Raw genomic sequence first — 14,301 nt, forward strand, 5'->3', positions numbered from 1 at the left:
TCGCCATGTTGGCCAGGCTGGTCTTGAACTCCTGACTTCAGATGATCTGTCTGCCTCGGCCTCCCAAAGTGTTGGGATTACAGGCATAAGCCACCATGCCCGGCCCCATTTTTCTTCATAGCACTTATCATTACCTGACATTATATATTCACTTTCTTATTATCTGGCTCTTCAGATGAGCTCCTTGAGGACAGGGAGTTGGTTTTGTTCCCTGTTGTGTCCCCAGCCTCAAGAATAGCACTTGCTCAGCAGAGTAGCGCTCAGTGAGTATCTGCTGAGTGAATTCTGAGCTTTGTTGAGGTTCATTTAAACATTTAGAGCACTAGTTCACATTCCTGCAGTTTGTGGGTGAAGGGCTACTAAGTATTTGACAGTTTTTCGGGAACCTGTTTCTGATCAACTCTGCTGAATACAGTTCCTCTAAAGAAAACTGTCCACTTTTGGAATTGTATTTGAAGCAGCAAACAAGGTCTGCTGGGGGACTGTATGTCTTCTTCATTTTCCCCACTCCCAAAACACTGATGATAGAAACCTGCACACCTCTCAATTGTATGAGCTGATCTCCCCACCCCATCTGTTTTCTGAGAACTCATTCACAGTAGATCAAATTCAGACTCGGAAGGCTGGCTGAGTTCCATGAGGTTATATTTAACATGTTTCTCAAGGACATGGAAGGCCTGGAAACTCAGAAGAAAGCTGCCTTACATGGCATAAAAAGCATTCTATAGTGTTTAATTGCTGTTCCAGGGTTAGTTAAGAAGGTGCAAGTCGATAAGGAGACAACATATGATAACGCTTTTCCCAATTTCAGCTCTCAGAAAGACAGTGTGCTTTTCCCAGGTTACTTACGTCTGTGGAGGTGGGGCTGGGCAGGGACACAGGCTGAACAGGTGCAGGGAAAGTGAATGTGGTCTCTGTCTTTTCATTTTCAGGGGAGTCAGGATGACTGGATTGGGGGGATGTTGGGGTAAGGGCTCCAAACCCCAGCACTGCATTGTATTTTGGAGGACGACCTATATACCAAGAGAAGGGAACAAAAGGGAAAAAGGGGGAGGGAAAGAGAGGGGGAAAATGATCTTACATACCTTTGGCCAGTGTTCCTCATTGGCTAGCATGGAAAAGGAAGTGAGGTAGCAGACAGAAGGTTAATTCAACAGTCCCAAAGGAAGGAAGAGAAGCAAAGATTTAAATGTCATTAGAAACAACTACGACTCTCAAGAGAAGGGAGGATAAGAGAGCTCTGGAGAATGACAGAAGGTGCTGGCTTATGTACAAAGACCTCACCTTGGGCAGATTGTGGTGAAGTTCCTTGGACTACTGCAATTTGAGATTTCTAGTGCAAAAACCAAGATGTCAAAGCCCAGTGGGAGCCAGGGCCAGGAATGAGTTTATTTTATTTATTTATTTTTGAGACGGAATCTCGCTCTGTCACCCAGGCTAGAGTTCTGTGGCACCATCTCGGCTCACTGCAACCTCCGCCTCCCGGGTTCAAGCCATTCTCCTGCCTCAGCCTCCCGCGTAGCTGGGACTACAGGCACGTGCCCAGCTAATCTTTTGTATTTTTAGCAGGGACGGGGTTTCATCGTGTTAGCCAGGATGGTCTCGATCTCCTGACCTCATGATCTGCCCATCTTGGCCTTCCAAAGTGCTGGGATTACAGGTGTGAGCCACCGTGCCTGGCCGAGTTTATTATTTTTTCATATCTTGCATACTGTTCTCTAAGGTTTCTCTGCAATCAGCATTCTCACAAGACTATTAATGATTCTCAGTTCCCACAAACTGATTTATTTAGGATTTCTGCTTTTCCTTTTCTCTTCTGTCTGCATTTTATGAGGGTGGAGACAGGCAAAGCAAGGTGGCAAAATTCAAGTTAACTATTCTTATCCCTTGCTGTTAGAGCTATTGAGAGGTATGTTCTGGGAGTAGCTGAAACCTAAGAGCTTAAAAGATGCTCTGGGCTTAGCAATTAATTTTTAAGTATTTCTGTCCCTGGATACCCTCCCCAGTTGACTGGCAGCTGTCTCCCCACTTTACATGACAAACATCCTGATAAACGACATCTCTAAAAATTGGGGCTGTTTAAAAGTCTCAGGAAAGGCCCTCCCATCAGCACTCCTAACTGAGAGACCTGATTTGTGTAAGAGCATTTTGACTCAAACCTCAAGGCTACAAAGGAACTTAAATGAGCCCTGTGGGTACAGAAAGTCTAGTTCAGCCACTCTTGCCTTACCACCTATCTAAGTCAGGGCCCTTGTCTTCTAAGGGCCAAGGTCATTGCTTCTAAGCTATGAGTGATCAAAAGTATATGCCCAACACACCAAAGGAAAAAAAAGGGCCAGAGAGGTACGAAACTGCCTATAAGCATTGGTAAATGGTATGTAGGATCATGACTTTGCCAACAGTTATCATTTATATTAGGATTATGCACTAGAGTCATGATTCTGTCAGATGTTACAGAAATACTACCTCTCTGTGTTAAACTGGTGATGCCTGTAGTACAAAGACAGATCGTACTGGTTTGTCTCTTCTAGGGAGTTCAGTGCTGCTGGAAGGGGAAGAACAAGATGAATGCTCTCTTGTTTACCCACAAAAGGCATATCCTAGGCACTGTGGATGCAGGCTTTTATCCTCTGACCCTAGCAAGAGATGCCCAGGTCTTTCTGGCTCATTTAACCCCTGTCCTCTTAGCAGATACTGCCCACTATCGGGCCAATTATTGTGGCTTCTGGCTGGGGGGCTCCTTTCCGAGAACTGCATCGGGGTCACTAAAAAAATCACCAAACACAAAACAAAACAAAAATAACTTAGAGTACTGGTTACTGTGGCCCAGGAATCAATATAAAGCCATGACTTAGGGTTCCCCATCTAAATATTTTTGAGTACTTGAAGGACAGGGCTGATGAAACATTAGAATGGGTTACTAAGGGTGGGTAGGATATCTCTTTTGTGGAGAGGGAATGGTAATAGTGTAGTCCTGCCGAAGGCAGACAAAGGGTCAGGATGACCTCCTGAGCTTCCAGTGGCTCTGAGACTGTGTGTGCACATGCACAAATTAGTATGCTACTCCACTCACTCTGCAACCTTTCTAGCCTGGAACTAGAATTCAGGGACACATTACCATGTGGAGAAAAGGACCTTGGGATGTATTACTGACATCAAAGAACAATTTCAGTACCTTGTTTATGAGCTCAAACCTTGAGCTGTTAAGACCTATTTAGACCTGCATGGTGAGAGATGCTGTTGCTGCTGCTGCTGTTTTTTCTGCTCTGCCTAAGAGTAAGATTCTGGAATGTCCATGGGAAGGTCTGAAATACGGGATTGGAGCTCTTTAGGAATCTGTTCTTTAGGGAGCCTGTTTTGACAGTGACCTTTTCTTCCTTAGTTGGAGATGTCCTCTTCTCAAAGATTCTAAGTTCTCAAGTGTGGCTACCTCTTTCCTTCCTGGAAAGTCTGCAGCTCCAAGAAACTCAGCGTCACGCTCTGGCCTTGCCGGCAGCAGGACAACCAAGACACTATTGGGAGCACCTTGGCAACGTCAGTGCTCTGTTCTGCTTAATGACGCTCAAATGCTTCCTTTTACATGGGGTTCTGTTCACTGTGCTATTCATGGATGGCCCGGCAGGCTTGGGGCAGAAATGCTACGTTAAGCCGTTCCCCTGAGTCAGCTTTGCCAGAATGCTGGTAAAGTCAGCTTTTGATTCAGTATACAGAACTCTAATAAGAAATCTCATTCTCTTTTCTCTCCCATTCTCAGAGAACAACAAAACTATTTTCAAAGGATAGAGGAGTTAGGTCCTATAATGATGGGAGGAGGGAAGGAGAAGAAACACACACAGAAAGCAAAAGCAACAGCAGCAAGGGAGAGATACAAAAAGGTCCTCACCTCTCTTCCGGGTCCCAGGGTGCATTGTGCTGTTTAGGTATGTGACTGCACTCTTCTTACGCTTTGAGGATTGAAGAAGGAAAGGTGACTGTTGAGTAGTGTGGTTATTACTAATACTGGCACAAGCTAAAGACCAAGCATGGCATGACTGTCAACATGCCGACTAGTTAGTGCTAATCATCCTAAGGTCTCAATGCTCAAGGGTTTTATTGTATGCACTTGGCTCTCAGAGACTATCTCCGAGAAGTCTGCCTCTGTTGCCGATGACAGTTGTACTGAAGTCAGGATGAATTAAAATTTTAAGGTAGGCATGTATCTGCTGAAACTTAGGAAAAAAACCTAAGGGGTAAGCAGTGACTAATAAAAATGATAAGTCAAAAAAAATCTACCACTTCACAGAACTGGCCAAGTACAATCAGGGTGCTGCTCTACAGCAGGTTTTCAGAGGGGAGGCACTGAACAGCGCACAATAAAACTGGAACATGAGGGAAGGGCCAGGTGCTGGCCAGTAATACCTCTGGCTCAAAGACCGCTCCGCTGTAGACCGGATTTGCTGTTGTTCTTCTTTTTCGCTCCTGCCTCTTGCTTTGGATTTCTTGAGAGAAGAAAAGGTTTCGATTAGCAGAGAGGCATGGAGAACCTAAAAAACTTAACTTCATTGTTTTATCTATTGGTTTTCCCATAGGAAATCAGAATCAGGGACAAGTCTCTGTTTCACTGAAGCCTCAGCAGAGGCAAGCACACTACTGGAAGCAAATATGTAGGACCATCTACTCTCACCTGCCAGACCACACTGTCCTACACGTGGTTCTCTGTTGAGAGTTTAACAATAGACAACACTTGTAAACAAGTGGTCCTGATTTTTAGACCGCTGTATATATAGGTCTGGATGAGCTTTATCCATAAGACTTAAACTGAGTAACCAAAGTTCATCATTCTTGAATTAAATAATCAGGACAGGTACAGCTTTGTAACTGTTCTCAACATTCTGATAACCTGGAGTGACCAGAAAATATAAAGGCTTGTCAGAAGAGCACTTGCTACTTTGTGCTGTTCAGAAAAAGAAGAGCTCCCCTAAATGAACAGAAGTCACCTTAATTTAGGCAACTGGGGAGGTTTTCCCAGGACAGTAGTGTGGATAATGATAGGAACATTAGACAGAGGGAAGGCAATTTTCCCACTAAAGGAAATAAAGTCCACACTGGCTGAATCACACTCTATTTGTGTTCCAATTTTCTATTCTAGGAATTCAATCAAACATCATTTTCAGGAACAAAGCTGTGGGCCAGGAAAAAAGGCAGTGCCAAGAATATCTTCTCTTACCTTCTAGATGGTCATGTGTTACCAACCCTAGAGACACCATGAAGGCGAGTTTCTGTGCCAGAGAAACAAAAGAAGAATATACTTCAGTCTGGGTTCTCACAAAGCCAACTGCCAGCTCCTAGTAGGACATTAGGGAAAGCCGGCCCCATGGGCGGGTCTCATGAATGCACAAGAGCAGGCATTCTCTGAGAAGCCGTGGAGATCCTCTACAGCAGGGGTGTCCAAGCTCTTGGCTTCCTTCAGTGTGGGCCACATTGGAAGAAGAAGAATTATCTCGAGCCACACATAAAATACACTAACACTAATGACAGCTGATGAGCTTCAAAAAAAAATAAATCGCAAAAAAAACTCATGATGTTTTAAGGAAGTTTACGAATTTGTGTGGGGCCGCATTCAAAGCCATCCTGGGCCACAGGTTAGAAAGTTTGCTCTAGAGACTCTCTGGTCTAACAGGGCCAAGAGAGAAGGACTGGGGTCTACATCTTCTTTCTCAATGGCAGAAATCAGTATCTGTGTGATCCGACTTCCCAACCCCACAGAAAAATCCTCTTAAAAAGAAGAGGATTTTATACTCACAAAACATGCAGAGTTTTAAAGAGCCTCTCATTTAACAAGCTCCAAATCCTGTGCGTTTCACTTGTCACGACTAGGTTAGTTTCTCACATTTATACTGCCACAACGCTAACTCACAGCTAAATGATTTTCAGGAATGACAGCAGGTGTTTCTGCTGAATACTATGATTTTTCAATTACACATGAACCTAAAAATTATGGAGCAATTTCTCTCTGAAGACCACTCTTAGGGCTCCATCAGAAACTAAGCTGGTCAAAATACTGGGCTCCAAAGATGGAACGTTAAGACTCTTCAAGCCGGAGAGGGAAACAAATTGATTTCTATTCTTTTCTTTGCTTGCATGTGGTCTGAAAAGTGTGTCTTCATTTTCTGTTGTACTACTGCATGCAGTTTCTAAATATGCCAAATAATACATTATCAATTTATTTCTCTGATGAATAAAGACATCTTCAACTGTAAAAGACATACTCCTGTAGAGTTATTTATACCACAATTTGATCTTTAAAAGTCCTGACATCTTACCCTTGATATTATGCTACTTTGGCCTGAAGTGATAGGTTCAGCCTATTTGAAAATAAACTTCTTCAGCAAGCCACTTGAGAACATAGAAATGTCCTTTACTGGTAACTTCAGAGTCCTGAAGAAATGTTTTTATATTATTTCTTATTTCAAAAACTGAGATGGGCACCTATCCCCTTGACAGCCAGATTAGTCTGGTAAGAAAAAGCAGTCTTGGACTTTCCTGTTTTCTAAACTATATGTTGAAATGACATACACTTTGTGGTTGCCAACTGACTACATTCCTAATTTTCACTATTCCTTAGAAATATAATCAAGATCAAGCGGCTTTCCCCTAACTGTTGTTCTTTTGATGAAGCAGTTTGTAGACTGATATTCAGATGCACCCTCTTTTAAGCAAGTAACAGCACCCTTCTTGGCCACTCACACCCAAATCATCTTTGCCAGTTTAGATCAAGCTCACAAAATAATTAAGTGAAAAAAAATTTCCTCTCTTGTGGAATAAATTTTTTTTTTTTGAGATGGAGTCTCACTCTGTCACCCAGGTTGCAGTGCAGTGGCACGATCTCGGCTCACTGCAACCTCTGCCTCCTGGGTTCAAGCGATTCTCCAGCTTCAGCCTCCCGAGTACCTGGGACTATAGGTACGCGCCACCGCGTCCAGCTAATTTTTGTATTTTTAGTAGAGACAGAGTTTTGCCATGTTGGCCAGGCTGGTCTCAAACTCCTGACCTCAGGTGATCCGCCCACCTCAGCCTCCCAAAGTGCTGGGATTACAGGCGTGACCCACCGTGCCCAGCCTAAATTTTTGATATAGAATAAAAAGCTGTCAAGAACTTTTACCTCATATATGTATCCCACATATGTCAAGAGCTAATTTACTTTGTTTATGGCAGTGATTCTGTCCAACTAGAAAGTGAACTATCTGCTACTACACATGATGGTACTTGCTTGCCCACACTGGGTCTCGCTCCATCACCCAGGCTGGAGTGCAGTGGCACCATCTCAGCTCGCTGCAGCGTAGACCTCCCAGGCTCAAGTGATCCTCCCACCTCAGCCTCCTGGGTAGCTGGGACTACAGACATGCGCTACCACACCTGGCTAATTTTGTTTATTTTTTGCAGAGACAAGGTCTCACTATGTTTGCCCAGGCAGGATCCTTCAGTTTCCTTTGATAGGGAAATTTTGCTCAATTTTTCCTTCTCAGAGCATAATACTTGTCATTAATTCTGTGGATGGTTTCACAAGTTCCTCAGCAATTTTTGTGACTAGTACTTCTTTTTGGCTCAAGTTTTGGTCCTCAATTAAAAATTCATTTATTTCATATCAGAAAGAATTACATTTCGTACTTGTTTTAGGAAACCTGAACTGGCTCAATAAATCACTGCTTTAAAAAAAATGGCATGAAGCTTTGATGGCTTTATGCCACTATTTCATATGGTTTCATTATGAAGAATGCACACTAAGGATAGGGGCAAGTGAATTACTGCTCAAATGAAATCTAATTGTCAGATATACATCATCATATTACCTGTCTACATTTTCCGTTTATAGCTGCTTATGCAAAAACATCAAACTGAAAAAATTTGCTTGTCTAAGGACATACAGATTCACATTCTACATTTTTATCAGGGTCTTCTTTGCTATTTATGTTTATAACTCTATCCTAAATTGTAGTATAGATGTTACTATTTTCATCCCTACTTTTAGGCTTCAATGGATTACTTCTGAGCTACTGATTCATTTGGGGTTTGGGGTTCTAATGTAATACAATGGTTGTAACAAAAATGCCCACTTAATAACTGCAATTGATAATATAAATACACATTAGCTGAGTGAACTGGTTATCTTATAAATGTTGGCTGAGACAAACAGAACACAGTAATGATTAGGAATGTCATTAATGGGACAGCTGGGAAAATCATCATTCATCTTAACATTTCGAATTTGTAACATGCATATGAAGAATAACATTTAAAAAAACTTTTCCTCTGATACAATCAAAATGCCTATATGTACTAGTGCATGGACCCTCAAGACTACAGTCTAAGAATTCCACCAATCTGACTTGGCAGTAACATTGTTGAATCATAAAAGTGCATAAGAAAATGAACATCAAGTTCATTTCATCATTCAGAGAGCAGGTGCCCCTCCTGGTACATGAGAATAAACCACACACCATAGGCTGAGACCTGCCTTTGGAAACACAGGCCTACCTGAGGGTTCTCCTCCCGTTTTGGTTTGGGTGCAGCAGGTGGGGTGATGGTGCGGCTCTCTGTTTGTTTCTCATCTGTTTCTGTGTGAGATTTAACTGTCTAGGAGAGAAAAATTAAATAAAAATTCAGAATTCATTTTCTATTAAAAGGATGAAGCAATCAGAAGTTTAATGGTAGTAGTCAAGAAGAAAGAAGACAACATATTCAAACGTGGAACATATTAATAAAAAAGTTAGTATTATAGATTTCATTGGGAGAGGGGAAACTAAAATGTAAAGCCCCAGTTGAAGTTATTAAATTGCACGGCTAGAGTAAATATGAATCTATAAATACAAGTCTAAATAAGGTATATGAAAAGAAAAATATGGTTTAATTCCTAAGTATAAAAATATGGCACAGGTTGTCCTTTCCGATTTCCATGTATTTTAGGATGTGGGGGTAGTTGTCCAGAAGCAAGCCTGCTGTTGTTGTTGTTGTTGTTTTTGTTTGAGATGGAGTTTTGCTCTTGTTGCCCAGGCTGGAGTGCAATGGAACGATCTCAGTTCACTGCAACCTCCACCTCCTGGGTTCAAGCAATTCTCCTGCCTCAGCCTCCCTAGTACCTGGGATTACAGGCACCCACTACCACACCCAGCTAATTTTTGTATTTGTAGTAGAGACGGGGTTTCACCATGTTGGTCAGGCTGGTCTTGAACTCCCAACCTCAGGTGATCCACCCACCTCAGCCTCCCAAAGTGCTGGGATTACAGGCGTGAGCCACCATGCCCAGCCCACTGTTTTTATATTATAGGTCAAGCTCCAGCCCACACACAACCTGCTTAAGATCAGAATGATATTAAAAACATCTTACATACACAGTCTCCTATTTCGGAACAATCCCAGTCATAATCTGAGAGAGACTGCAGAACTACCCTTACATGGAATATTAAAAATCTGTCTATATAGTCCATCAGAGGAGAGATGCAATTGCTAAGAGTAGGCTATCTTGCAAGAGGCTGACTTCCTAATTTTTCCAAGCCTCTTCTTCCAGAAGCCTCTTCTCAAGCAGAAGAAACACCAGTTGATTACCATCTTCAAACACAAAAGGTAGCTAGCATACTGGTAGACTGGGCTTGCATTACTATTCTTACCATGACCAATGGCTAACTCATTTTACGAAGCTCTCCGTAAATACTGAAATAATTTTAAAACAGAAAATATCAAACTGTAAACACAAACCTAATTTACTTTTTCAAAATTAGAAAAAATGTGGAAGTAATGCTCCTTTCGTATGGCAACAATAATTAAATAAGTGAGAATAAAACTGATTATTGATGGGCAGGGGCTACATGAGACTTCAGTCCTACAAACAAGACATCTAAAGCTCTCAGAAATCATTATGCTGGAAATACTTTACTAGATCTGAAAAACTAACACAAGCACAAAGATCTTTGATTTTCTTTCCTGGCCACTTCCATATTTTCCTTCTGCTTTTATATGATTACATAAAGAAAGCGTAAGCATCTGCCTTATCAATACTGTGGCAACCAGTGCTCTGGGGCACAAACGAGGCTTTGTATTTTTCCCCCACTGGTGTTCTCTCATATTTCCCCCTTTATACTAAACACTACGTAAGAGTGGGAATTGTTTTATGCACCCCTTTGCGCCTATTATGGTACTTCATGCAGGGCGGGTGTACAGTAAAGAGCTGATTGGTCTTCTGAGTGAAGAGTATGATCTAAGGGAGAATCACTCAAGTCTTTCTCTCTCTCTCCATCACACACACACAGTTGTTAATCAAAAAGGACACATTTCCTCCATAAAACAAACCACCAATGGGAAAGTAGTTTACAGTGACATTTTAAAAGTCCTGGATGCCCAGAAATCTTATTTTCATGTCTCTTTGCATAGGAAGGACAGAAGTATGATGGAGGAGGGAGAAAAGAAGGTCAACTATAAGGGTGTGCTGTTCCATTCCAAGGCTGTGTGAAGTCTCTTGGAGTCTCTTACTTCCATTTCTAAGGCCGAGTAAAGCAATTAGCAGCAGTGCTTTTAAGGAAGGGCAAATCAATTCCTTTCCACTAAAAAATTACCCATGGTTCAAATTTCTCTCTCTCATGCAAGAAGAAGTACGATTATCTCAGTGTTATATAAATAATATCAAAAGGATCCAAAAAAAAATACAAATAAAACAACCAAAACATTGGTGGTGGTGGAGGGTGTCTTTCCTTCGTGGATCTCTTGCTCTGGGGGAAGCCAGCTGCCACGTTGTGAGCGGCACAATGGAGAGGCCCAGGTGTGAGGAACGGAACCTCCAGCCAACAGCCAGTGAAGAAGTGAGGTCTGCCAACAACCATGTGATGGGCTCAGATGTGAATTATTAAGCTGTAGCACAGCCTTAAAATTACTGCAGCTCTAGCCAACTAGTTTGACTGCAAACTTGTGAGGGACTATCAGCCAGAATTAAGTTGCAGACCAGAAGGAAATGGGTTAATATATTTAAAGTGCTGAGCAAAAAAACCCCTATCAACCAAGAATTCTATATCCTGCAAAACTATTCTTCAAAAATGGAGAAATTAAGACATTCCCAGATAAACAAAACCAGAGGACATTCACTGCTAGTATACCAGTTCTAAAAGATATGTTAAAGGGAGTCCCTTCAGGATGAAATGAAAGGACACTAGACAGTAACTCGAAGCCATATAAAGAAATAAGAACTCCAATAAAGCTAACTAGATGAACAAATATAAAAGCCAGTGTTATTTTTTTTTAATTTTTAACTTCTCTTTTTGTTTCCTATATGACTTAAAAGACAAATGCACAAAGTAATTATGTATCTATATTAGTGGGCACACAATGTATAAGATATAATTTGTGACAGTAACAACATAAAGGGGGGGCAGAGCTATATAGGAGCAGAGCTTCTTTTTCCTTTATTGTCACTGGCAAAGCTTTTATTATTTATTTATTATTTTTATTTTAGATTTGAGGGTACAGTGCAGGTTTGTTACATGGATATATTGCATGATGCTGAGATTGGGGCTTCAACTGAAACCATACAAGCAGGGCTTTAAAAATCTAAGCTGGGGTTAATTCAAACTAGATTGTTAAAAATGTATGAATGTTAACTGTAATCCCCATGGTAACCACTAAGAAAATAATTATATACAGAAACAGAAATGAGGAAAGCATGAAAATGACATACTAAGAAAAAAAATCAAACAAAAAAGGCAGTATTAGAGGAAATGAAGAACAAAAAACGTAAGATATACAGAAAACAAATAGCGAAATGGTGTAAGTCCTTCCTTATCAGTAATCACTTAAATGTAACTGGATTAAACTCACCAATTAAAAGACAGACTGGCGGAATGAACAAAACACATGATCTAATGATACGCTGTAAGAGAGACTCATTTTAGAGAAAAAGACACAAAAAGGTTGAAAGTGAAAGGATGTTTATAATGAATGGCTATAGTACTATCAGACAAAAGTGACTTAAAGTCAACAACTGTTACAAGAGACAAAGAAGCTCATTATATACTGACAAAAGGGTCGATTCAAAAAGATGATATAACAGTTATAATCATATATGTACCAGACAACAGAGCCCCAAAATATATGAAGAAAATATTGAAAGAATTGAGGACAGAAATAAACAGTTCTACAATAATAAATGGAGACTTCAATATCCCTCTTCAAGTAATGGATAAAACTTGTGCAGAGATTAAAAAGGACATAGGGAACTTGAACAACACTATACACCAGTTAGACCTGTCAGGCATATGAAGAATACTCCACTCCACAAGAGCAGCATGCATATTTTTATCAAGTGTACATGAAACATTCTCCAGGACAGATTATATGTTAGGCCACAAAACAAATATTAATAAATTTAGAAAGACTAGAATCACATAAAATATCTTCACCAACCACAATGGAAAAAAGCTAGAAATTAATGACAGCAGAAAAACTGGAAAACTCACAAGTGTATGGAAATTAAACAACACATTCTTAAACAAACAATGAGTAAAAGAAGAAATCACTAGGGAAATTAGAAAATACTTTGAGAGAAATGAAAACAAGGCCACAACATACCAAAACTTATGCGATGCTGTGAAAGCAGTACTCAGAGGGAAACTTACAGCTGCTAACAGTCTATATTAAAAAAGAAGAAAGAGCTCAAATCAATAACCTAACTTTACACCTTAAGAAACAGAAAAAGAACTAAATTCAAAGCAAAAAAAAAACAAGAAAAAAGAAAATAAAGACTAGGATGAAGATAAATGAAATAGAGAAGAACAACAGACTCAACAAAACCAAAAGGTGATTCTTCAAAAAGAATAACAAAGTTGACAAACCTCTGGTTTAGACTAAGAAAATAAGAAGATACAAATAACTAAAACCAAAAATGAAACTGAGGACATTACATCTCACAGAATTCAAAAGGATTATAGGAGAATATACTGAAAAACTGTACACCAACAAACTAGACAACATAGGTGCAATGGAAAACTCCTAAAAACACACACATTACCAAAATTGACTCAAGATACAGACAATCTCAACAGACCTGTAACAACTAGAGATTGAAACAGGAACCAAAATTCTCCCCCGAAAAGAAAAAGTACAGGATCAGATGGTTTTATTAGTGAATTCTACCAAACATTTAAAGAATTAGCACCAATCTGTCTCAAATTCCAGAAAATACACTCTTAAATCACTCTATGAGGCCAGCACTACTCTGATACCAAAGCCAAAGACACCAAAGAATAGAAAATGGGCTGGGCATGGTGGCTCATGCCTGTAACCCCAGCACTTTGGGAGGCCAAGGCAGGCGGATAGCTTGAGCTCAGGCGTTCAACACCAGCCTGAGCAACATGACAAAACCTGGTCTCAAAAAAAAACAAATATATATATATATATATACACACACATACATACACATATATATATGTATATATATTTTTATGTACACATATACATTAGCCAGGCATGGTGGTGAGCAACTGTAGTCCCAGCTACTTGGGAAACTGAGGTGGGAGGATCACTTGAGCCAAAATCATGCCACTGTACTCCAGCCTGGGTGACAGAGCAAGATTCTGCCCTGTCTCCAAAAGATAAAGAAAAAAATTAAATTATAGATCAGGCTTGGTGCTCACGCCTATAATCCCAACACTTTGGGAAGCCAAGGTCGGGGGATCACTTGAGTCCAGGAGTTTGAGACCAGCCTGGGCAAGAAAGTGAGACCCCATCTCTACAAAAAATTTAACAAAATTAGCCAGGGATGGTGGTGCATGCCTGTAGTCCTAGCTACTTGGGAGGCTGAAATGGGAGGATTACTTGAGCCTGGGAGGTTCAGGCTGCAGTGAGCTGCAATTGCGCCACTACACTCCAGTCTGGTAACAGAGCGAGACCCTGCCTCCAAAAAAACAGAAACCAAAAGAATAGAAAATTACAGACCAATATCCCTTATGAATATAGATGCAAAACCCTCAACAACAAAAAAAATTCCTCAACAAAATACCAGCAAACTGAATCCAAGAGCATATTAAAAGGATGATACACTATGACAAAGCCAGATTTATCCCAAGAATGGAAGGGTGGTTCAACGTAAGAAAATCAATATAATATACCACATTAACAGAACCAAGGGGGAAAAAAAACATGGTATCTCAATTGGTGTAGAAAAGGCATTTGTCAAAATCTAGCACCCCACTACACACACAAAAAAGGTTAACTTTGTGAGGAGATAGATATATTAATTAGCTTGATTATAGTAATCATTTCACTACGTATATATATATCAAA

At 40.5% G+C, this 14,301-nt stretch overlaps 1 protein-coding gene across 13 annotated transcripts in view; it reads right to left on the reverse strand.

The window, feature by feature from the left end:
- Positions 1-14,301, reverse strand: part of PHF21A (PHD finger protein 21A) — a 195,699-nt gene that overhangs the window by 15,541 nt on the left and 165,857 nt on the right. For 9 of the 13 annotated variants that reach the window (XM_030794851.1, XM_030794848.1, XM_030794853.1 and 6 more), the window contains 5 exons: positions 8,515-8,613; positions 5,207-5,258; positions 4,399-4,478; positions 3,884-3,944; positions 850-1,013 (listed from right to left, as the gene is read on the reverse strand). In XM_030794851.1, the coding sequence (XP_030650711.1) occupies positions 850-1,013; positions 3,884-3,944; positions 4,399-4,478; positions 5,207-5,258; positions 8,515-8,613 (456 nt within the window). Of the gene's footprint in view, positions 1-849; positions 1,014-1,085; positions 1,109-3,883; positions 3,945-4,398; positions 4,479-5,206; positions 5,259-8,514; positions 8,614-14,301 lie in introns of all 13 variants that reach the window. The other 4 variants (XM_030794859.1, XM_030794860.1, XM_030794857.1 and 1 more) reach the window with 1 other exon arrangement.

The sequence above is a fragment of the Nomascus leucogenys genome, chromosome 15 (assembly GCF_006542625.1).
Source record: "Nomascus leucogenys isolate Asia chromosome 15, Asia_NLE_v1, whole genome shotgun sequence".
Classification (NCBI taxonomy): domain Eukaryota; kingdom Metazoa; phylum Chordata; class Mammalia; order Primates; family Hylobatidae; genus Nomascus; species Nomascus leucogenys.